At 43.0% G+C, this 25615-nt stretch overlaps 1 protein-coding gene across 2 annotated transcripts in view; it reads left to right on the top strand.

Annotated features, from left to right (window-relative positions):
• The first annotated feature begins 1853 nt into the window (after positions 1 to 1853).
• The window catches only part of LOC126521367 (complex I assembly factor ACAD9, mitochondrial-like), a 39996-nt gene continuing 16234 nt past the window's right edge, over positions 1854 to 25615 (top strand). Inside the window, exons 1-8 of one of the 2 annotated variants that reach the window (XM_050170050.3) lie at positions 1854 to 2242; positions 8771 to 8864; positions 8931 to 9032; positions 11644 to 11750; positions 14617 to 14717; positions 16092 to 16242; positions 20554 to 20656; positions 24664 to 24737. In XM_050170050.3, the coding sequence (XP_050026007.1) occupies positions 2027 to 2242; positions 8771 to 8864; positions 8931 to 9032; positions 11644 to 11750; positions 14617 to 14717; positions 16092 to 16242; positions 20554 to 20656; positions 24664 to 24737 (948 nt within the window). In that variant the 5' untranslated portion in view covers positions 1854 to 2026. Of the gene's footprint in view, positions 2243 to 2841; positions 3097 to 8770; positions 8865 to 8930; positions 9033 to 11643; positions 11751 to 14616; positions 14718 to 16091; positions 16243 to 20553; positions 20657 to 24663; positions 24738 to 25615 lie in introns of those variants that run through there. The other variant, XM_055065936.2, reaches the window with a different exon arrangement.

Below are 25615 nucleotides of genomic sequence, written 5' to 3' on the forward strand. Positions count from 1 at the left end.
CACACAACAATAAACGTCATCTGTCTTGTCCGCATTTCCTTTCTTTAACGCTGCAAGTCCAGTACTTCCCAGTAACAAACGGCATGCACGTTATTAGCATGACAGCATTCTCGACAGGAAAGTATCGAGCGCAGCGTTTTCAAGGAAGGAAATGCAAGCAAGACAGATGACGATTATTGTTGTGTGGCTGATATACGCCCCAAAGGGTATACACATTATTAGAGTATGGCCACCATACACTCTTAAGCAAATTTACACCCTTGGGGTGTATATTTGCCAAACAACAATAATCGTCGTCTGTCTTGCTTGCGTTTCCTTCCTTGAAAACGCTGCGCTGGATGCTTTCCTGTCGAGAATGCTCCGACATGCTGATAACGGGCATGCCGTTCGGGACTTGGAAGTACCGGGTTTTCCGTGTTAAAGAAATGCGGACAAGACAGATGACGATCATACACTCTAAGAACAGTTTACACCCTTTGGCGTGCCCCTTCTGCCACACAACAATAATCATCATCTGCCTTGATGCGTTTCCTTTCTTTAACGCTGCGAGCTTGGTACTTTCCAGTAACAAACTGCATGCGCGTTATCAGCATGATAGCATTTCCGACAGGAAAGTAGCGGGCGCGGCGTTTTCAAGAAAGGAAATGCATCAAGGCAGATGACGGTTATCGTCGTGTGGCAAATATGCACTCCAAAGGGTGTAAACATTTCTTATATATATATATATACACTCTTAAAACGGTTGCACCCTTTGGGGTGTATATTTGTCCCACAACAATAATCGTCATCTGCCTAGCTTGCGTTTCCTTTCTTGAAAACTCGGCGCTCGCTACTTTCCTGTCGAGAATGCTGCGTCACACTGATAACGCGCGTGCCGTTCGTGACTGGGAAGTACCGGGCTCGCAGCGTTCAAGAAAGGAAACGCGGGCAAGACAGATGACGATTATCGTTGTGGGACAAGATACGCCCCAAAGGGTGTAAATTTTTCTAAGAGTGCACTCTAAAAACTGTTTGCACCCTTTGGGGTGTATATTTGTCCCACAACAATAATCGTCATCTGCCTTGCTTGCGTTTCCTTTCTTGAAAACTCGGCGCTTGCTACTTTCCTGTCGAGAATGCTGCGTCACACTGATAACGCGCATGCCGTTCGTGATTGGGAAGTACCGAGCTCGCAGCGTTAAAGAAAGGAAACGCGGGCAAAACAGATGACGATTATCGTTGTGGGACAAATTTACACCCCAAAGGGTGCAACTGTTTTTAGAGTGTGTACTCTTAGAAAAAGTTTACACCATTTGGAGTGTATCTCTGCCACACAACGATAATCGTCATCTGCCTTGCTTGCGTTTCCTTTCTTGAAAACGCCGCGCCCGCTACTTTCCTGTCGGGAATGCTATGTCATGCTGATAACGCGCATGCCTTTCGTTACTGGAAAGTACCGGGCTCGCCACGTTAAAGAAAAGAAACGCGGACAAGACAGATGACGATTATCGTTGTGTGGCAAAAGGTCGTAATTTTGCTTAAGAGTGTATACAGTGCAGGAGGTTGATGCCGCCGCCCAATTTAAAGGGTTCAGCCATAGAGTTTCTCAGTGTTATAGTGAGAAACTCTATGGGTTCAGCCTTATCCATCCATCCACCCATCTTTAGTAGACAAACGACAAACAACGAAGGCATACAAAAAAGAAACGTTCCCAGGTTTTGTGGTGAGAAATCTTCACGAAGCTTTTTTCTTTCTTTTCTTTCAACAGTATTATATCAAGAGGGTGGTGGCGCGACCCACCGCTCTGTTTCAAAGAGAACGCTCATAGCATCCATCTACCCATTTTGCGTTGCGCCGTGTTCGTCTTTTGCGACGAATAACATGTGATAACATGCGAATAACTGTAGACAGAGCGCGCAAGTGATCGTGGAAGTGCGTACGAGTACCTGCGTCTGTGCGCAGGGATTTTGCGGTAAGCTAAAGTAGTGCGCATTATGTTCGTGTAAGCTTCGGGCCATTTGGACATCGAGAAAGCCTGCGCTGAAAGATGTCTCTGCTGCTGAAACACACCCTGAAGCGCTGTAGGACGTTTTCGCCGCGCCGGAGCGATGTCGTGCTTCTTCTACGGCGCCTCGTTTCTGAAACTGCTCCCGCTCCGCACATGGGAGTGCCGGTCGTCGAAGAACGTCCTCTAGATCTGGCCATGGGGAAAGTCAAGCGAGAACCTTTTGTCAAGAATATGTTTCTAGGGAAGCTGGAAAAAGTGAGTGTTTCTCTGCCTGCGTGCAAGTCATGAAAACCCGCGCGTGTGTTGAGAAAGGATCGCTCTCGCAAAACGGCGATGACTACGCGGAAGGTTTTCATGGAGTTCATGAAAAACAGTCTCAACTCTGTGTGCTTTCTTTTTATACGCTCGTGGAGTGAATCCCGAGGGGATAAATGTGAAGCGACTGTGCGGAACCGCGACGCCGGAATGTATGTCGCAGGCTCCGTGGTCGCACGTTACCGGCCACGATTAGCTACCTTGAGAGAACTGTGGTTGCACTCACGGGTCGCACTCGTGTTTATAATGCACGTTGAGTTCACCGTAGTTTCACACATTGATGCAGCGCTCCAATATGCAGCCGCGTAATTTTTTCTTTCTAAATAGCGATATAGAAGTGATGGAGGGTGATCTTTTTTCTGCATCTTACATTTGCAAGTAAAATATCGCCAGTGCGGCCCGATCCGAGGAGGAAATTTAAGAGGAAAAGGGCGGAACAGGTGCGCGTAGGATACCTGCTTCCAATGCGAAGAGAGTTTGAGAAGGAAAGCGGATGTGGTGGATAAACATAGATAAGAGATCAGCCAAGTATCCTTGTACTGTTCGACGGAAGTGCGCACACTAATGCCGTTATACGTTTTCTGTCCAATGAACTATAGAATTTGCATGCCTTTCTCTAGTGAACCTTCTGAGAAGGAATTGGCCATAGTTACCCGTAATTTGCACTAGCAAATCGTGAAATATGATTCTTCTGCAAGTCGGCCCAATACGTTTCAACCCTGCTGCACTCGGGCGACTAACAACAGCAGCAGCAATCAAAGAAAGGCAACAAAGGTCAGCTTGCGCAATCCTAGGTAAATGTCGACGCCGACTCCCTGTGATACGCACCGTCAATGCACCACTGTGGAGGCTTACTTTGCAGACCTTGGAGAAGTTGCTTTGTTGTTGTGACCTCGAAAAACGTGTTGCCGTCGTCGTTGTTAGCCTTGAAACATGTAGCTCACACCAACTGTGGGTTAATTGCCCAATAATAGCATATAGTCTGCATTGAATGAATTATGCACTGGGACAAGCTAATTTGTGGGTTAACATATGAAAAGCAACGATAAAAAGATAATGTATTGGTGAGCTTTTACTTTTGCTATGGTTTTGTGTCCTTTTTTCTCTCTGTTTCTGTTCTTTTTCACTGTTTTGCTGTGTTTCATCAGAACAGGATGTATGTATTTTATAATATCTGATGTGCATGGATGAACTCAAAAGCTGACAACTACCCTGCCGAAGCCATCATCTAAACAATGCACTTTAATAAAGTAACTAACTTGTTTATGTTCTTGCTTCATTTCACCTACAGCCACTCTGAGAACCTCTAAAAATAATTTGTAACGAACAATTCTACAAAACTGCTCTCCACCTTGCAGTGCATCGTAATACGAGGTCATGAGCCAGTCCTGTAATTTTTCTTCGATTCTTTCCAACCTTACCTTAGGTTAGAACAGGGAATAACTGCGCAGCTACGATGTGCTGTATGACTGCAGGCCACATAATATCGCAGTATCCAGTGTCAACTTTGTAGACCATCTGCAGCACCAAGCACTTAATGCTATGCCACGAATGCTGCTGTTTTTTGTTTCTGTTGGGCGGCCACCTGTCATTTAACGTTTGAAACATATGAGAGGAATGATGACAGTAGAATAAAGAAATACGAATGCGACGGAGAGCACAGTGTGCGACATGTGCACAAAATAGGTTGTTGGACTCTTTGCTACATGTACAGAGTTCAAGCTAACGTTTGCGCTGATGTTAATGGAGTTCTAGTAATGCTATCCACGTATATATGAAGAGTAAATAAAAGTTATATCTGGGCAGCTCATTTGTTCAGCTCATAGTGGACCCTGTCACGTGTTTAACCTATCACGAGCCAATTTTCTGTAGTAGAAAGAAATATTATTTGACGTTTATTTTCGGCAAATAATTGAATAACTCTCTCCTTAAAATTAGTATTTTTTAGCCACCTTATTACCAAGATATAATGGTGGGAAGTGTGTTTGACGGACACCTAAAAAGCTAAAGAAATTTTTAAAATTCCTCTTTGTAGCTTTTCTTTTAATTCGGCATGGGCAGCAGACCTTTTCTTGATGCCATCTAAAACCAACAGGAAGAGTTCTTGCGAAATACATAGATTACCAAGATATAATGGTGGGAAGTATGCTTTTTGTCGCCCAATAGACAAAAAAGTGGAATTTTTTTCTTCTTTTTTTTTCTGTTTCCATCCTTTCCTTTCTTTTTTTCACTTTGGCATGTGTGGCAGGCCTTTTCTTTATGCTATCTAAACCTATAGGAACGGTTCAGGATCGGATTTAATGAAGTAATAAGTACCAATAGGCTAGTTGGTCAGCCATGATATCGATGAGACAGCACACTTGAAATAGACATCTTCATGCACACATGAAAGGGACGTACACCACTGTCTCTGTATTTCCTTCTTTATGTGTGTGTGAACCTGTATATTTCAAAAGGGCTGCTTCATCATTTAAGTAAACCTAAAATTTTGTTGACACTGCTCTGTTTCAGTGAGTGACTGATATAATGAAACCGAAAATGCTATATCTGAGACAATATTAAGTTATAGTGAAACGAATATTTGTTTGCCCAACAGGTCAAGGTGTGTACTGTGGGTGCAAAAATTTTAAATACTTGGCAAGAACAACTTGAAATGGCACATTCAAGACAGAATGTGTGCACACATTTTGACCAACAGCTTGGCTAGGCTAGCCAGCAGCCGACAAGCCAATATGCCAATCCCATCTGATCACACCGAGTGCAGAGTTGCATATCAACGGCAGTGAAAAGTGAGCTTAATTTAGCATTGTTCACAAGCCACATATAAGCGTGGCAAGTGCTCAATAGGGCATCCAAATTAGCAGCAGACAGTTATCTGGATCGTAAGAGGAGTATGCTTGCATTTGTACCACATAGACCCCATCGCCCCTTCTTTTATTTTGCCGATATCAGCCTGTAGACTTACAAGGAATATAGGATATACAGTGAAGGTATATTTCTGCCATGTACAACTTCGTTATAATGAGGGTCAACTGTTTTTTTTTATATGTGGCAAATTCAGGACTTGTTTACCTTTACTCGACTCTTTATGGCTGTTATGGGCTCACCCCACTGGTCATTTTGATGTCCACTGCCATTCATTGCTGGAATCTTAAAATCATTTGCGAGAAAATTAGCAAGAAAGAAAGGAAAGGAAAATTTAATGTGCCACAAGAATCTGAACTTATCACCAACAGATTGGCTGTTCAGGATTCTACCATTCATCTACTCTGCCAACGCTACAGCATGGAGAATACTAATCCTGGAAAGTGCGATAGCAGCAGCAGCAGCTGCCATGATTAGCTAACACTTGCTTTACATCTCTGTACTAGATAGAGCTGACATCCGTGCCCTCTTTGTGTTCTAGCATGTCACCTTCCCAGTTGCAGAGGGAGTCATTAAGTTTTATTCTTTTATATTTAATGATAAGGACAGTGTGAGCCCTATTAATGGGGTAACCCAAATATAAATTTAAGAAATGCCAAACAAATCCAGCAATAATAAGTTAAAGGGTTTTTAGTAGAAACCAGTGGCTATATCCAGATAGGTAAGGGGAGGGAAAAAAACCGCTGCTTTTCCACTTCGCTTAGGGGAGGCACGAATTTCACAGATGAATAAAACCAGGGTGTCTACCAGCCGGGAAAACCGGGAATTCTCAGGGAATTTGAACAGTCTGGAAAAACTCAGGGAAAACTCAGGGAATTTGGGCTTCTATCAGGGAAAATTAGCTGTAACTTTATTGAAAGGGAATGAAAGTCGTGGTAATGCTGGCTCCAGTAACAGAGGAATCGCAACGAATCGTCATTGACGCCGTGTCATCGGCACGATGTATTGCCAGAGTAGTTAATGACCGATTTTGTAGACGTCCGATTTTTCGGACATGCCCGATAATTTGCACGGCTTTGCGGCACCACCACGTACTCCATATAGTCAATGTATATTGCCCTGACTGCAGGTCAGAAATGGCATTAATCAAAGCCGCCACTGCCGCTATTTTGATTATCTCGCCGCCTCGAACCGGCACGCTCGCACGCAGATCCGCTGGCAGCCGTAACCACCACCGCGGCAACGTTAGGCCTAGCTGCTTCTATGTTCGCTATTAAGCTTCTTGCCGTGCGATGCCGTGTTTTTCATTGAAAGAATTCGTCGCTGTCAGCAATGGCACCGACTCTGCCTTTGTAATCCTCGCGATTGGCTTTCAAGCTCGCAGAGCACAGCGCGTTGCGTAATGCCAGTTTCCGAAAGTTAGCTTCGCCTCAGTACACTATTGCTAGGCGGCGAAGCACAAGCGTAGGAAGGGGCAATTGTCACGGGCCACAGTATGTATTCCTTAATTATACACACGTGCACCCCCATCTCCTGTCACAGTACGAGCACCGATATGCCTAGTAAGTGTACTGGCAAGCCTTAAGAGCTTTTTCGGGCGTGCCTGGGTCAATTTCAGCCCTTAAGGGTAGTTAAAGACAGGCATTCATTACTTTTGGACTGCCCGATTTTCGGATGTTTTTGCGGCCCCTAGGGAATCAGAAAAATCGGACGTTGGCTGTACAACTGACCAAGAGGATGCTTCAAATGATCCATGTGGTGAAAGCGTGGTAGAAGGAGGATGAGAACAGAAAGGACCGACGCACTGAGGAATTAAATTAACGGGAACGGAAGCGTGCCGCCGCCTTTTTGAAGGAGCTTGAGCTAAAAAAATCTAAGTGTTGGTAGACGCCGAGATGCAGATGTCCCTCATCCAAACCAAAATAAACTGTTTTAAGCAGTGAAACCCAACACTGAGATGTTGTGTACGGGCTGAGAGTATGTCAGGACAGTTGAGGTTGACTTCCCAGCTGCTGAGAGAGAACCTTAGTTGTGACAAAGTTCAGGCCTCATACAGATGAGCTTGCTATCAGTTGATAGAAATAGCTCATATTAAAAAAAATATTTACTTATGTATGCATCTCCTTTTCATGAAAATGTTCGACTCAATTTGGAACGGGTTTTACCATTTCTTTCGCTGTGCATTTTACTAACACCTTCCTTCTGTTTTCTTTTTAAATAAAATAGATATTACTCCTTACTATTCAAACTGGATTAAGTCATTTTTTTCAGCATGCTTACTAGAGAGTGACAGCATCAGACAACGTGGTGTCAGCCTGTCTTGACGTAAAACAAAGTTCTGGCTCATTCAGGGAATTTTGCAAAGGTGCTCAGGGAAAACCTGGAAAACTCAGGGAATTTGGAAATGTCAACTTGGTAGACACCCTGAAAACGCACACTTTTTTTACTTTCTGAAAGAAAATCGCCTCACTCACACATGCAAGTGTTCACTTCGACAAACACTGCATGAAACAGTCTGTAGCTTGTTGCACATTATATTTCGCCAGCTATTGTATCACTGCTTTGTGCTATGGGTGAAACTAATTTTTTTCATGTGTTTGCCTATTGCTACAAGTGAGCCTGCATGGTTTGCTATCATCAAAATTCAGCGATGTCCTGCTTTTTATTCACTATTACTTGAAATGCCCCCAAAGCCCATCACAAGGAAATTATTACCTAACAGGCACACACATTACACAAGCACAACTCGACATAATGTAGCATAACTTTTCATAAATAAATATATTGCCAAAGGAAAAAGCTTAGAGAAGCAAAAATCGTGCAACAAAAGATAATGCAACACAGTGAGTGTAATGGCAATAGCTACACAACAAAGTGGAAACAAGCTAGGACATTGCTTACACACAAAACTTACTGTTCGCAGTATGAGCGAAAAATAAATAAAATAAAAGGAAAGACAAAAGCTACAGCTTGCAGAGCCAAGTTTTTGTATGAAAAAAAAAAAATAATAAGGTCATGGAGGATAAGACGCTCAGGCACAGCACAGGCGTACAAGATTTTTAAACGTTGTCGCATCAGTTTCCATGGCTATGTCTATGAGGGTTCATTCCATTCTATCTGTGAGCTTGCATAAGGTGATGTATGACATAATGGCAGCTTTATTTTGTTTGGTGACCGCACTGCAGAAGGATGAATGACAGCGGGGTGAACAGCTCGGATGCAGCAATTTGTTATGGTAAAAAAAATTAAATTATGGGGTTTTACGTGCCAAAACCACTTTCTGATTATGAGGCACGCCGTAGTGGAGGACTCCGGAAATTTCAACCACCTGGGGTTCTTTAACGTGCACCTAAATCTAAGTACACGGGTGTTTTCGCATTTCGCCCCCATCAAAATGCGGCCGCCGTGGCCGGGATTCGATCCCGCGACCTTGTGCTCAGCAGCCTAACACCATAGCCACTGAGCAACCACGGCGGGTTTGTTATGGTAAAGTTTGTGAAGAAGTGATTAAAGGAGAGCGTTCGTGGTGTAGAATTTGAAGCATAAGCTTTTATATATTGACGTTCAGCTCTACGACATAGTTCCTTACTTTTGGACTTGCAGGCTATGCTGGCGTACCCAGAGGTGCTTTCTCAAGAGAAGCTTGAGGAACTAGAGGCTATGGCAGATGCGGTGCGGAGGTTCTATGATGCAAATGGTGAGCTCAATCAATTCATGCGCATTGTCAGTCCTGACGTTGCTGACCACAACTCTGCCGTTTCAGTGGACACTGCCAAAATAGACAGGGAAAAGAATATACCAAAGGAAATTTTGGATGGCCTAAAGGCTCTAGGACTGTTTGGATTACAAGTTCCAACAGAATACGGTAAGGCAGCGCCTTGCTTTTAAACAATTATATTGCACTGATATCTTTGCCTTATTGTTGACTTCTGTTAATCTTGGCCGGCTAGGCTGATCAAAATTTCCAGAAACAGAAAATTAAGGCCCAACATACCAACATTAATTTAAATATTTGCACCATAACACAATTGTGCAAATAAATAAAATCAACCCTGTAATCCAAGTGAATTACACCTTTTTCATAACAATTCAGGAACACTACATTTTTCTTCCGATGGACATAGCAGAACACTGCAATACTTGCAGGTTAGCAGCATACATCCATCAGATGCAAAAAATGTATATGTAGTGACAATGCTTTCTGCCATCTAAATGGGGGGGAGGTGAGGTATAGAAATCTAATCCAAAAGGTGTTGGCCACACACCAAGAGGACCGGAATACACTTGAGTGCAGGTTTAAGAACCCTAATTGGTCAAGGTTAATCCAGAGCATTTCGCTACTATGTCTCATAAGATGCTGTACAACTTTGAAATGTTATATATAGCCCAACAGTTTCTGTCAATTAAAGCTAGCGATGGGTTTCATGAGATCTAATCCACTTGTTGCTGTGGTGCAAACAGATGCATTTAGAGAACAAATATGCGTGGAACAACCTATGAAAACTTTATGGGCAACTCTGACTTTTTTTCTTGTCTATTTGGAGACATTGAAGACAACAGTATATTATGATACAGTTAAAACTTGATTTAACGAACTGATGACCACGCCCGAATTAGTTAAATCAGGCAGTTTGGAAAATCGAGTAAGGAATTTTTGGGGCCTTTAAAATTTAAAATTGTAACATAGCAACACCCAAAAGGTACCGCGGCATTGTATTTGCCGCTGACCAACGCCTGCGCATGTAAAGAGTCAGTGAGGGCGGCCCAACTACCGCCGCCCCTAGCAACATCTGGTATGTAAGAACACAAGTGACTGCTGTACCCATCGTTACATGCATGAGCGCGGGGTGCAGCCTCGTCAAAATAAAGCTAGGGCCGGGCCTAGGGTGCCTAGAGGTTTTAAAGGGCGTCTCACCAGGTCTAGCCATTTTGAGCTGACAAGCGCAGAGCACACATTGCACGATAACAATCGTGTCTACAAATTATTACATAGCTACGCGCCATGGAAAGATCTGAAATTTCAATCCAAACGCCGTTTCCCTCTTCATTCGCGGCTGCCGCACTCCAAGCCAGACGGTGACGTAATCGTGGCCCTGCGCCTACGTAATCCTGTACGCAGTGTGACGTCGCTCGTGGTGACACGTGACTTCGAGAATTATTCAAGACAGCATCTGTTATCTGTGTGATCTGTTGCTTGAATTGGCGAATTGAAGTTTAGAGAAATAATAAAACACACAAACGGAATGCCTGCGTGTTTTTTGTTTTATTTCGCACCGAAGCAAGAGAGACTTCCACTTCGTCTGCTTGTTCCCCCGGTCGTGTTGCCATTTTGTACTGTGCTCTAGCCTGTGATCACGCTCTGCGATCCGCTTGTTCTGCCTCAGTATTTGTGTAGCACTGAATTATACCGCTAGTCATGGTTCCTTGTGCACAGCATGCAAAATCGTGTGCTGTGCGAACGAGACAACAGCTTGCATGCAATGCCGTCGGCGGAAGTGCGTAGCGCCGAAAAGAAAAGTGAGGAGGAACAAGAAAAAATGAAGGCGGGGCCTGTGATGTGTGCGTCACACGATCCTCGAGGTCCAGTATGGGAGAACGCAGGGAGGCAATTTCTCTTGTGTAGGCTAGACGGGGTGAGTGGAGAGAGCGCCTTGCTTGGCAGTGGAACCTGCCTGCTGAAATCATGGGTTCGCAGCGCTGAAATATTTCTATCTCGGCTATTAATGAGCTGATTTGAAAGATTCTTGTGCCAGAATGCTCCCTAGAGGACACGTAACAACTTCCAGCATATAACCAAAATTTGCTATGGGGCCTGGTGAGGGGTCCGTTAACGTGCTAGCATTAGAGCACACACTCGAAGAAAAACCCGTGTGTCAAAATTAGAAATAAATCACAGCTTTTTTTACTCATTTATTTCTGGAAAAGCTTCATTAAATCGGGTACATGCAAACTAGTTCCGTTAATTTGGGTTGATGACAGCATTGAACCCTATGGGTACTTGGTGGGGAACGGAAATTGCTTCGTTAGATCAGGAACTTGGTAAAGTCGGGTCTTGTTAGATGGAGTTTGAACTGTAACCCGAGCCTTCTTTTAAATTATTTTCAGTGTTATGAGCAGTTGAGTTTTAGAAGTGTGCCTCAACTTGATGGAATTAATGTATTTAATATGTGCAATTTGTGTCTGCGTATTGTGATGGCTCCCTGAAGTTCCCTTTATTCAAAAATATTTGCTTTTACTTGTCACTCACATTATGAAAAATATTGCAAACCATGCTGGTAATACTCATGGTTTTGAGAGTGACATCAGTCAGTTGCGTTAATAACCATTTGTTGATTGATCCCCTCATGAGACTTCCTACGCCTGTCACATTCTGGTCATACTTCTTTTTGTTATTCTAAATTTTGAGTCCAGGGTCATGTTATAAGTAGGCTGCTCAAAATCACTGTAAATGCTTACGTGTTTTGCTATTCTTCTAGGAGGTCTTGGGCTGACAGCTACCGAGTATGCAAGGATCTGTGAAGTCACTGGAAAAGATGCATCCCTGGGGGTCACTCTGGCTGCACACAATTCTATAGGCATTAAGGTCTGTGAACCGTTTTTCCTGCGCTTTGGTCATTGTCTGCTGTGAAATGGGAGAAAATGTACGGAGAACCAACGATTCAACACATTTGCATTAGCGCACTTGTAGTATGTGCTCTAGTGTGTTGCTAGACACATCTATGCAGATGACTGATTTACATGCTCCACACTGATGATGCCTCCTCTCATTTGACTCCTTCACTAAATGCTGCAAGGCAGTGCCACACGTTGTTTTCTAGTACTTTGCCTTGCTTGACACTGTCATCCACAGCTGTTGCTGCTGTCTTAGGCATTTGGCACTCTTACCATGTGCATGCAGTTTCTATGCAGTCAGCTGGAGTTCACTTATAAAGGGCCATGTTTGAAAGAGTATCAGTTGTTAATGCGAAGCATTCTTTACCTCATTCTTGGCACTTTCTTGTAGGTAGGTAGGTAGGTTCCTGTCTCACCTCACTTTAATAAAAAAGAAAAGAAAATAATGTGTGACCAATGGTGGAATCGAACGCTGCCAGGAAGCACAGCAGCCCAGTGCACTTTTCCTTGTTACAGCCCATGCTTTGAGGCACCATGTCAGACTGCTGTATCTCCGGGACCGGCCCAATTTCCCCAGCACTGTCTCATAGCAGTATTTGCTACGTAGAGACTGCAATGTTGTACCAACTTCACAATCACCCAAGTTAATCATGTTTTAACATTTCTTTGCTGGAGTACAAATGGAATCGGCGTTTTAACATGCACCACATGACATAGCCATAGGTACGTACGATTGTATAACATGGAGTTGCTGATAACATTACAATTCAGGTTTCTCTCGCTTACGCTTGACCACTACCCATGTAGGACTCAACAGTCGTCATGCGATAAGCTTGCATCAAACAGCTGGCATAGATGGGGCTTTGCTGCCGTACAGTTGTCTTCGACGTGTTCATCTTCATGCTGCACACAGCTACTCAATTTACACGAACACGTTGGTACATCTGGCAACGGTTTGTGGAAACCCAGACAATGCTGGATAGTCAGGTACCTGCAAAATGCTTTGCATAACATAAATTTCCACAGTGTGTGGGTCTTCAGTGTTCACTGAGGAAATCGGAGCTTCACCTTTACAGACCCAGACGAAGGGGGCTCAAAATGAAGGGTTGCAAGCCGCTAGAGGATGTTGACACCACTCCACGGACAAGTGAAGTCGGTGTCGTCCCTAGGGTGGACTTCCTCCAGGTCCTGGGTATAACAATCAAATCGAACGGCTACAATAACCTGATGGTGTCTACAGGTTGTCCACCACCCGGGAAAACCGGAAATTCTCAGGGAGTTTGAATAGTCTGGAAAAACTCTGGGAAAGCTCAGGGAATTTGGTCTTCAATCAGGGAAAATTGGCTGTCATTTTGTTGAAAGGGAACGAAAGACGCCCTACTGCTGGCTTGAGTAAAAGAGAGGAATCCTAACAAGTTGTCTTTGACGCTGTGTTGTCGGCTGGAGGAGTTGCCAGTGTACAGTCAACTGATTGTCCGGGCGCCCGATTTTTATGAAGTGCCCGATAATGCGGATGGCTTTGCGGCACCACCACGTGCCCCGTCGACCGTCACCCCTACTGGCCCGTACAGCGATGTACGCACGGTAAACTGGTGTCATGCGGACTCGCCCGACCACTCTATTCACACTCGTGTCTGGTTCAGCCGGACCGCCTGTTTCACACTATTGTCTGCTTGCGCTTGTTTTTTTACAATGACGAGTCTAAACCGAGGCATCCGATAAAAAGGTTGTTGGAGACAGTGCGTCATATCTGATTCTGTACGACAGGACAGACCCTGAATACAAGGACGTGAAGGCGACACCCAGTACCTCATTTTCCTTGTCTTTTGAATGCGGCAATGCCGCAACAAACGGGAGCGCACCAACAAAATTATAATCAGTAAAAATGACTTTGTCATCTTGATAAGACCTTACTCGCGTTAAAAATGCAGGATGAAGAATGTAAACACAGCGCCGATCTGTCAGCAGACGAAGCAAAAAGCACGTGAGCACGCAGAGGGAAGCAGCGGCAGAGGCCCGGTATGGCCTCGGCAACTCCGCTGCTTCGGTGGTAGTCTTAGGTGGCAGAGGTAATTAGTGCCATCTATCAAGCTGGCAGGAAAGCAAAACCGCTTCCCTCCCACCCTCCCTCTTAACTTCCTCGTAACACCCTCACCTTCGATGTTCTCCACGCACGCGCGCCTCCGTGCCGGCGCCACCAGCCTCGCTGGCACGGTGCCAGCTTGCTCCTTGAAGTTTCGTTTTCTGCCGTTATTGGGAAGCGAGCGTTGGCCAGCGTGGGCAGTTTCATGGTCCTCGCTCGCTGTGTGCTTGCACGCCGCAATATTTAACGACTCGCACAGTTCGTGCATCATGATGGGGTACACAAACACTTCAAGAATATGTCCTTTTTTTTAAATTTAACTTCCTTTAATTCGAACGAATTTTCGGGCCCCCTCGAGTTCGAATTATCGAGATTTGACTTAGTTCATTTCCCCATTGCTTTCCCGGGCTTAATTATTTGTTTACTTCGATTGGTTCTTATTAACGAAATTGGCGCCTTTGGTTGCCTTTATTCTTCTCACAGTTGGTAAGAGTGCCACTTGCACACGCTGAAAGTCCCGTTTTTGAAACAGTATCAGTTGTTTATTAGTTAGTTAATTAGTTAGTTAGCTAGCAAACTAGCTAGCTAGTTAGTTATTTTAACACCTTTGGCATAACAGTATGATTTGGAGAGGCTTCTGCTGATGGTGATCGTAAGTAAACTGAGACTCTGTGCTCCTGCATGTACAAACAAGCATGTTATGGTATGGTTGTTCTTCCTTGTAACAGCTATGATTTCTATGGTTGCCTTGCAGGGAATTCTCTTGTGTGGGAATGAAGAACAGAGGAGAAAGTATCTGCCAAAGCTGGCAACAGGCGAGCACGTAGCAGCATTTTGTCTGACTGAACCTACAAGGTTGGCGAATTTTGTTGGTACATTTTGTCGGTCTTATTACAGACATCTCAGTACACTTTTATTTTCTTGTACAATTGCATGCAGAAAAGGCAGCCAGAATTCTGTGCAGGACCACACACCACATTTTTTTCTGATCAAAATAGAAGGAGGCTTCTGTTTTATAGCCACTATTTAATGATGAGCTCATATAATGAATGATAAGGACAAAGCTGAGGCTAGGAGGCTGGACAGAACAGGCGCTTTCTTTGTCTTAGATTGTACCCATCATTGGTTAAACTAGCAGGTACTAACAGTATATATATATATATATATATATATATATATATATATATATATATATAGCCTCTGTATTCACTTTCCAGTTCTGTGCATATATTGTAAATGTTGTTAGCACAAGGACTGGTAAATATACTGTGTGGCTCTCGGTTTTTCGTTCTAGCTGAAAGTGCCAGCTGTAGCTATGTCAATGCACTGTGTAAGTGTGTTGAAAGGTACCAGCACTGACAAACACAAGCCATTTGCTGCAAAGCGAGGTGATGGTACACTTGCCAGAATGAAAATTTTGCACATCCACTGCACTCACATGCTCGCTTTGACAGTGGACTGCGCTGTATAAGCTTTCTTATCCTTCAGATGCTCACATTCTTGTTCAAGTAGTGAACAATATGAACACTCCAGCTAAATAGGTGCATTTGTCTGCTGCTGATTCCTCTCATTACTGAACAATATTTTGTCGCTGCCTTCACTATGCATGGGCAGTACACAACGAATGAAACATGAGAAGACAAATGTACAACCTTCAGTGTTTTTTCTGTGCCATGGTAAAGTACACATTGAGACATGATCGAAAATTGCATGTCGAAGGCACAAGCTCATGCTTATGCCCATAAACTAACTAGCCTTGAATGGCAAATTTTTGACCACGTCATCATAGAGTGTGTAGTTTACCTCGCGCTCTGATTATCATGTTTCATTTGTTTGGCCAAGTATGCCTGTCTGACTAAGGGGTCTGCTGTGTCTTCCATTTTTCTGTGTCCCAATATGTTTAATGCCCTAGAATGTGATGCCATAGCCCAATAATGTTTTGTAACTTCGTATACAACTTTTCTCTGTGTTCTAATTATGTGTTCATGCTCTGTTGTCTCCTTTCTTTAATACTGTTGCTTTCATTAAAACCATTGCATTTGTTTTATTTATTGCATCCAAAGAAAGAAAACCCTGCCAGCAGAATCATCGGTAGCATTATGTTATTGTTATGTTGTGTATGTTTTGTTAGAGCGAACTTTCTTTTGTGAAATTTCAACGGGTAGTACACCAAACTTTTGTCATTATAGAAGTTGCCTAAAGAGAGATCCCTTTTTCTCGTTTACGCAGTGGTAGCGACGCAGCGTCTATTCAACTCTCAGCGACGCCTAGCCATGACAAAAAGACTTACTATCTAAATGGTAGCAAGATCTACATCAGCAACGGTGGCTTTGCTGATATTATGACTGTTTTTGCCAAGGTCAAAGTGGAAGGAGTGGATGTACGTATGTCTCAACTGCAAACCTCTGGCAAGTGATGCTGTCACTGAGTGATTCCACAGGAAATCAAACATGCACATCCTCTTGACGTATATATATATATGTCGTAGGAATATTCAAACTGCATGGAACCGAAAATTTTATTCCCGAAAAGTGTTCCCAGCATGCCAAAAAAATACATAAAGGGGCGGCGTCAGCGTCGTCCTATTGCTTACCACCATATTTTTCGATTTCGTGGCCGAATTAAATGCAAACTAAAAATGTTGTGTTGAAAACCTTTTCTGCTCATTTTAATATACTTCACAGTAATTTAGTTCCATGTGTCTTCTTATGCGGTCTGCAAACGAAAAAAATGTAAAAAGATTCCAAAGATGGCCCAAATCAGAAAAATTTTGTAACTTTGATGCGTCTTAGCGCGTGTTCTATTTCGCACAGAAACTTGAAAAAAGTGTCAAACATAGAACATTCTCTTTGCAACATTAATGCAAATTATTATCTTCCTACAGGAAATGCAAAAGAAAAATGTGATTATATAAACAAGTTTTTTCAGAAAAACTCACTTCTGAAAGAAAAAAAAACTCCGCTTCCAATTCTTGAAAAAAATTTGTATAGAAGTTCGCTTATGTTGGGCAGAACATGGGTGCGGTATGTTTTTTCATTTGCTTTATTCACAAAAAATAACGGGCCAAAGTGGCCCATGTTGAGCATGATGGCTTTAGTGCTGCGATGACTCGTTCCGGTTTAACATTTACTGCTCCAGTTATGTCATGAACAGCCTAAGGGTTGGGACCATATCCTTACACCACTCCTGCTTGCGTACAGGGGGGTGTCTCAAGCAAGTTTTGTCTTCTCGCCATTCGAGTTGATATATAGAAGGCACGTGCCGGCACCACTTAGAGTTCTAAAAGAACTTTGGACCAAAGAACACTTGAGTGACGAGATCAAGACTGCATACACCTATGTCGTGGACCTGAGGCAATGGCTCGAACGAACATTGAAACTAGTGCATCACAACTACCTGCAAGATCAGAAAATGCAGAAGTACATTAAAAGAGGTTCCACGCTCCAACAACTGAAAGTCAGAGATCAAGTATTGATCTTGTTTCCAGTGACAAACAACCTGTTGGGAAAAAGAAAGACCAATATTATTGGTTGGAAGTAGGTAGTTCCAGAAAGCTCTTCCACATCATTATGCTGAAGTACTATGATGAAGGCCAACCAGCCGCGTGTCAAGCCACGTTGATCATCAAGCCTCGTTGGTCCACTACGCACTGCACATCTTTGAGTCCCTCGAGGGCTGTTTGAAGCCTTTTATGAAAGATTTCGCTACTCACTGCCAGACCCAATGGGAGGCGGAGCCATTTGAAACGTCCCATTGGTGTCAGGAATGCAGTTAGGAGACTAGATTCTTCATCCAGGATGTGCAGCCAGTATTCGTTGCGTAGGTCCAACTTTGAGAAGATCTTAGCCTTTGCAACCTCTGGCAAAATGTCATTCAGAACAAGTAGCGCTTGTCATTCATGTTCCACAACATTGTTCAGGGCTTGTGGATCAATGCAGATTCTCATTTCACCGTTTTTCTTTTTCTTTGTGGTGACGGCCATTCGGCTGGCCCATGGAGTAGATTCACTGACACTCTCTATTATTCCACGTTTCCCTATGTGTCTGAGTTTTTTCAAGTTGTGGCGTGATGCTGACAGGGATGCGTAAGTTTGTGACTGCTTTTGGACAAACTGACGGCTTTATTACAAGATGTACTTTCTCAGGCAGCGAGCCTAAGGATTGTTTAAAGACAGCTGGGTACTTGTGTGGAAGATGTGATTCGTCGAGCCTTTGTGTGTTCCTCACAGACACTGGCAACGAGATTATAGTCCATCATAATGAGTCCCATGGCCTCAGCTGTCCGCCATCCTATAAGTGCTGTGAGGTCACCTCGCACAACGATGAACTCTGCTTGCAGCATGCTGGTGTCCATCTGGAGCGATCACACTCAAGTTTGTCTTGCCTATCGGTATCACCTTTGCACTGTTCCACATGCACAGACTCGTTGATGTCGGCTTTATCTGATGTGATGTGATGCTCTTCTCTTTGATGATGTTAACTGCAGCTCCACTGTCAACCTGAAACTTCACTTTCGTTCCATTGACATCTAACGTTGTGAACAATGGGTTTGCTCTGCCATTTCGAACCGTAAGTTATAGCATCAGAGTCATCATATTGAGGCTTCAAGCTGGTGACAGCCTTATTACTCCTGCACACACTTGCGAAGTGGTTGAGCTTTTTGCAGTTGTTACATATTTGCTTCCACACCAGACATGCGTTCCTTGAGGTTCCTTGAATTCCTCCACAGTAACTGCATGTTCGCACTGTTCTCCTCGCTGCTGGGTGCTTCCCTTTGTTGACCTCTGCAGTTGCGATGCGGCATTTATTCTTTCCTGACACCATGCACATCTTCGGCAGGTCTGGCTGCCTCTTTGAAAACCTTCATTTGTTGCTTTATTGTTTTGTGCGTGAGGCACACCTTGATAACTTTATCCAGTGAAGGGTCTAGCTTCAAAATGTCAGCACAAGCTCTTTTATTTTTTGTTCTGCAAATAATCTGGTCGCGTATCATCTTCTCCTTTTCTAACCCAAAGTTGCAGTCTCTAGTCTACAGCTTCAGATCTGTCAGGAAACTGTCGAAGCTTTCATCGTAAAGTTGTACTCAGGTGCGGAAGACTTAAGGGGAGTAGACTTCATTTTGCCTTGGCAAGAAATGCATGTCAAACAGTTCTATCACGTGCTTGAAGTCAAATTTTGGGTGCGGTTGCGCCAGAGTTGGTTCTCCAAAGCTGAGTGTGTTGTACACATCAAGGAGATTTGGTCCTCCAACCGTGAGAAGGGCAGCTTGCCTTTCTGAGGATGCGTCAGCGGCATCGGTCGCTTTCAGGTAGAGCATGAATGCTTGTTTGAATGTACACCATTGTTCTGTGGCGTTGCTCTCGGCTTCGAATTTTGGTGGTGGCGGTAGCCTGTCCACGCTGCTTGGTTGCTTCGCTTCTGACACCTTGTTGATTGCTCATATGGAAGACGCAGGATTTCAAAGAGACACGTTTATTGAGGTTACATTGCCATAAGTGTCTTGCTTCTGGGGCCACGAGGCCTAGTCTGCTTGACAAGAAGCCCAGGAGCGGGTCGTTTTAGAAGGGAGTGTGCCACGCTGTAGTGGCGCCATCTGGAGGTTGCTCATGTAACAGTTGACAGGCAGAACATTACAATACTTAGAGCTACTCTACAACTTTGATGACATGCTGCTGATTCGTTCCTACATGCTACAACGATGTTTTCATCGAAGTGGGCCTGTGTTGTAAATATTGGTTACTCCCTATCATGAGAGATTACGTAGTGTGAAAAAATTGCATTTTGTGTATAAATAGCTCTGTTTGTTATTCACACCAAGGTTACCCTCGGGTGTGCAATATTTTCACAAGAACCTGTCATTACACTCAGTTTTTACTTAAGTCAAATTCCAGCAGCATTTGTTGCTTGGTAGAAGTGATACAAGTGCAATTTTGTGTAGCTTATGACAAAGTGGTGTCTTAAGAAACCAGTATGTTGAAATAGAGCAACTGATAGGAAACTGCAGCACTGTCATGCTGCCAATGCACTTTGGTGCTTGCATTGCGCATTGGTATGTGTACTTACAGGGTTAATTGAAATATGAACAAGTTAGAGTGCCAAATGGAATGCAGTTTTTTGTTTCTGCTTTCGTAAATACGTCTAATACCAGCTTGACTTTGATGTGTAAGCTTAGTGTGAGGCATGCACCATCTTTGGTGACAGGATGAGTAGTGGTGGAAGATTATGCTGTTGAGTTATTAGCTGCGAAAGGCGTGCTACTTTGTAATTTCTTGTTGCTGCTTTGTTTGTCCATGATTAAGTGCAGCATTATCTACAGGCAGTCTTAGTGAGATTTTGAATAATCAGCATCACGCCTTACTCGCTTGCAGCTACCAGAGCCAACATTATGAAATTATTAATAATGTTTGGCACTGACTGCAGCTCACCTTGGACAAACTTGGCTAAAGTAGTGCATGTATTCCCTGGTTTTACAGCTGGAAAGTATGAAAGAAGTGCCAGGCATTCACAGCATCTTTTTGTATTGACTGTGTGTTATAGGGATCTTAGATAAGCTGCATTCTTGTTGCTTGCACAGAGCCTCTATATGTATGTAACTAAAGTTGCATTGCTCTGATCCTACTTTTTTTATTGTGGGTTAGCCATTGTGCACATATGAGCATGAAAACATTGTGTAATATTGTCTTTCTCTGCAGAGGAAAAAACAAGACAAGATTACGGCATTTATTGTGGAGAGGGCCTTTGGTGGTGTCACCTCTGGTGTACCAGAAGACAAGCTTGGGATCCGAGGATCAAGCAGTAGGTTTTCTTTTTTTTTATGTCTTGTTTCAAAGCTTCAACGCTTCCACAGATTATGTGCACAAAAATTTGTCATTCGAGGCATAACATGAGCAGTAATGTGGCTGAGACTCCTGTGTAGTACTATGTTGAAAGCAGACTTTCTATAGGTGGCAGTATTTGCTGCATTTTGCTTCATTGAAGAAAAAAAATATTATAAAGACGTATATATTACAAATTTAATGCATAGGATTGAAACTAAAATTTTCATGGTGGTTTATGAGGGTAGCAAACAAAAAATTGGGAACGAAAATTTGTATTACAACAAAGAGGGCAGTGCCTCGGTTTTTGAGGCCTGAGCTGGCTGCCTGAGGAAAAGAAAATACAGGATCAAATATTCATAATAGGTCGAGACCTGTGTCTGCTGCAGGAAAAAGTCTGGAAATGACAGAGCACATTGAAAGGGCACCTGAAGATATTCACCCATCCAGAACTGGATGGAACATCCACTTTCCAGGTGCGCTGGAGTTCGAAGCTGATGGAAGCATAGACTGGCCAGCAATAGAGATCAGCAAGAAATTATTGGGGTATTGGTGGAAAAAACACAAGAGATAGAAACAGGATCATCACAGGCATAGGTGACTTTACAACATAAAGCAGAGACTGACTGAAGGCTAAATTACAGTATATACAGTAAAGCTTAATTCGCTCACGCAAGCAAAGTGTCTAGTTGTTGCCACCCCAATTCAGATGGGCTGCCATTACTGATCATCATCACCATGATCATGCTACCTGCAAAATGTTTACTATGCTATATACATAGCAAGCAACACTATGAAGGGTAGAGAGACTTCTCTCACTGCTCACTTTCGCAGCCACAAAATAATGTCTTGCATATGAAATAAATGTTTGGGTACGCATTGTGCAATTTATGACATACAGTTTAATCTCGTTATATTATTTAATATTCATTAGAAGCATACTTAGCTGCCCACTGATGTCAGCAAGAAACTTATTATATTTAGTTCATTAAATCCGATAATTAATGTATCTATGTTTACTATATTGAGGTTTCACTGTACTTATATATACATGGAAGGCATTGCAGACCTGAACCTATTTACCACCAAATGAGTGGAGTGACGTGTAGCTGCAACCAGCAGGCACAGTAGGCACAATAAGTAGTATGTCGCATACTGGAAGCACAAAAGTACACAAATAGGTGACTTGAAGTAAACTTGCGTCTACAAGTTGTAGTTGTAACTATACAAAGCAGGTAATTATTCTGCAGAAAGTGTCGCTGATCAAAAATAACTGCACTGTGAAAGTCGGGGAGTCGGGCTTTTATGACTGCATTAGCACTTGTTTGGCTTCTGCATCGTTACCTGCTATGTATGAAACAGAGTGTGGTTGTTACCCTAAGCTTGCACATCGATCGTTCTGATCAGACATCAGGTCCATTGGGACAGTGCTTTTTGATTACAGTGTGTCAGGCACCCGTCTTGCAACAGTGAAGTGGCTAGCAGACCCTTTGAGAAAGAGGCGTAGAAGGGTAAAAACAATGGCTCAGAACATCTATGATTTTGTCTTACCTGTTAATCTATTTTAAGTGCCACAACAAGCAAAGCACTGAAATGTTTAAAAATAGTTAAAGGGGTCCTGAACCACCCCTCGGGCTTGGTGAAAAAACAGTCTGCAGATAGCATACGCTGCTGTGAACATCTCAGTCAAATTTTGCAGTCGTGTGAGGCAGGTGGAGCTCGCAAGTGGAGCGCGAAGTTACCTTTTTCTCAAACGCTTGTTTCAACAGAAGCCCTCTCCTCATTCTTTTTGGGCTGCTTTATTTCGTAATATAGCAGGTTCTCATACACTGCTCCTATTGGCCCAATAGCTCACATCAACCAAGATGGGTGTCTGGAGTAGTGGGCTTCCTCCTACTGTTTTTGTGTATATTTATTGACACAGTTTAATAAGCAGGCTGAAGTAAGTGAAAATCTGCTTTCCAAATTTCAATAAGAATTAGAGACTTCCAGAAGAAGCCAACTCTCGTCGGCTCATGCTGAGCCGCGGCTGCCTGCATAGGAATCAAACTTCGACCACCCTACTTATCGGTGTCATAGCCTTAGGGTCTCGCAAATTTGGACTAGTTTTGAACACTCAACTAGCCTTGTACCATGCAAAACTTAAGATCGGACCACACGCACATTTGCCAGTGCGTGCCCGCTTCTGGCTGCTCCTGGTTTGGTGCTGTGGCAGACTTCGCTTCGCATTGAGCTAGTGATAGCACTTCAAAATATACAAGTTAGATGTGGCTATTTTCCTTTGGTCAGGACAAAGCCACTCTGCACCACAAAGCACGGCCTGGAGCATATGAGCACGAGTGCGCATTCAAGACCTGTTGTGTACAAAGCGAACGCTGCGCATATGCACTGCAGTTGCATGTAGCGTAGATATTGCAGTCGCCACGGAATGCTGCAACGAGTCTGCTGGCTGACCGCACTGCATTTCACTGAGGACTACCGTGTCTGCTGCATCACAGGCTCCGAAATCGGAAATAGTGGCGCTCCATAAACATTCAAGCTTGAACTTCGCGCCACGGTGATGTTCAGTAGGTGGAGTGTTGTGGGCATGCCCTGCTCTGCCGTAGCCTTCGCAGTGCAAGTCACGAAGAAGAAGCAGAAGCACCGCCAACAGGACCTTTGATTGCCAATAACTGCTGAATGCATTGAATTATTTTTTGTGGCGAAGTATTTCTGAAATAGTCTTTGTTAACTACAAATGCATTTATCAACTTCGATAAAAAGTGGTTCAGGGCCCTTTAATGTAACAATCACAGATTACAATGCAGGTATTTTTCTGTTGCATGTGACTGTTATAGTGAGCTTTGACTGTAGCTGCGTTCTGAAATGTGCAGAAAAAGTGTGAATTTATTCATGTTTCATAGTTAAATGAACACACAAAAAATATATTTGTCCTTCTCATCCATTCTTCAGCATCAAAATAGGGGAGATGCAATGATGGACAAGGGGTTCGTAGACTTTTAGATTTATGATGCCTACTTGGCATTCTTTGTATTAAGATACATTGATTCTGTCACCCGCCATGGTTGATCAGTGGCTAAGGTGTTGGGCTGCTGAGCGCGAGGTCGCGGGATCGAATTCCGGCCACGGCGGCCGCATTTCTATGGGGGCGAAATGCAAGAACACCCGTGTACTTAGATTTAGGTGCACGTTAAAGAACCCCACATGGTCAAAATTTCCGAAGTCCTCCACTTTGGCGTGCCTCATAATCAGAAAGTGGTTTTGGCACGTGAAACCCCACAATTAAATTTTTAATTCTATGTCATCTAAAATATTCACATTGTTGCATTATTTAGGAGCCAGTGATAAAACCACTGATACACTGATAGACAACGATAAAACTATGATAAAGCCATTGTAAATGAAATAACAAAGAATAAGAAAATAGCAGTGGTGTTCAAATGTTTTGAATATCAGATACGAATAATGGGGTCACTGTCATTTGAGTAATATGCTATTCTTAATATTTAAATATGTGAAGGCTTATATATGTGTCTCTTGCCGAATATTATGTGACTAGAATGTTTTTTTGTCCATTTCGGACGGAATGAAGTGCTGCAAGGTCACACCACATGTGTGTCATTAATCTATCTCCAGAAAATATTCCCCATTGCTGAGAGGCACCAGTTTTGGACGTGACAGGTTAAGCACTATGTATGTTTAAGATTTTTATATTTACAATCTTGTAGTGAGTAACTTGTGCTGTGTTCTTCGCTTCCTTTTTCAAAAGAAATATTCATTGTTTGGTTCATTATTTGAAGCCAAGTTGTTCTGAATATTTGTGTTCTATCTGATTAAAAAATTTTCGCTATTTGAGCACCCCTGGAAAACAGTATGCATACACTGTCACCTTTGCATACATTTCCGTGGCGTGTTGGATTTTTAGCACCAGAGTGACACACAATTTAACAGATAAGAAGGCTAATAATGACGAACCTTCCATTTCAGCAACATCTATATTTTTTGACAACACACCAGTGCCTGCTGAGAACATCTTAGGGGAAGTTGGAGATGGCTTTAAGGTGAGGCTAACGAGTTCTCGACTTTCTACATAAAGTGTTTGCCATGCATGAAATGGCCATGGCTGAACCACCAGTCATCATTATCTAGCTTTTTCTTTTTTTATTGTTTACCTGTAGCACTGATAAAACAATGAGAAAAGGTGTGTGTTGCACTGTGGCTTTGACGAGTTTGTACAAAGGTAAATGCACTTTCTTTGGGGAGATTTGATAGAGGAAATAACAAAATTATGTGCACTAAACCTACCCTCTTAGTTCTACTAGGGGCAGTAATGGTGCATAGTCAGAGAGAGCGGCTGAGTTGAAGGGGTATTGACTCGACATTTCTCACTTCTCATAGTTTTCCATTAAGTGAAGTTGCAGGCGTTCTAAACCTTAGAAAATGTATTGGCAAGCATCACTGTATCCCTAACTAATTTACTTCAATGCGTGTCTCAAAGAGCAAGTTTATGTTTTGGTGCCTCAGAGTTAAACGTGCCATAATGTCATGAAACAGGGACTCATTCTTTTCTGCGATTGCTTCTACTGCTACACACAAGTGCAGCTGGAACAATGCACGCAGCGATGTTAACTTTTTTATACACATCACCAAATTTTGGTCTATGTCATAACATCTCGAAAATTTTTATGATGCCAGCTCCATCGTTTCGAGACGAACATTAGTATGAACTTCAAATATCTCTGAAATGTTTTCCATACCTTTACACTTACTAAGTATCATCCTTTCGTATGCAAAAAGCATGTGGTAGTGTTTCTACAACTTCAAATGTATGTCTGTGCTACATAGGTACACACATGCTTTCTAGATTTCACAAAGTGCCTTTCTGAACAGCTCTTAGTGACAAGCTTTACTCTGCGAAGCTCATTTTACCCTTTGCATG

This window comes from Dermacentor andersoni, chromosome 6 (assembly GCF_023375885.2).
Source record: "Dermacentor andersoni chromosome 6, qqDerAnde1_hic_scaffold, whole genome shotgun sequence".
Classification (NCBI taxonomy): domain Eukaryota; kingdom Metazoa; phylum Arthropoda; class Arachnida; order Ixodida; family Ixodidae; genus Dermacentor; species Dermacentor andersoni.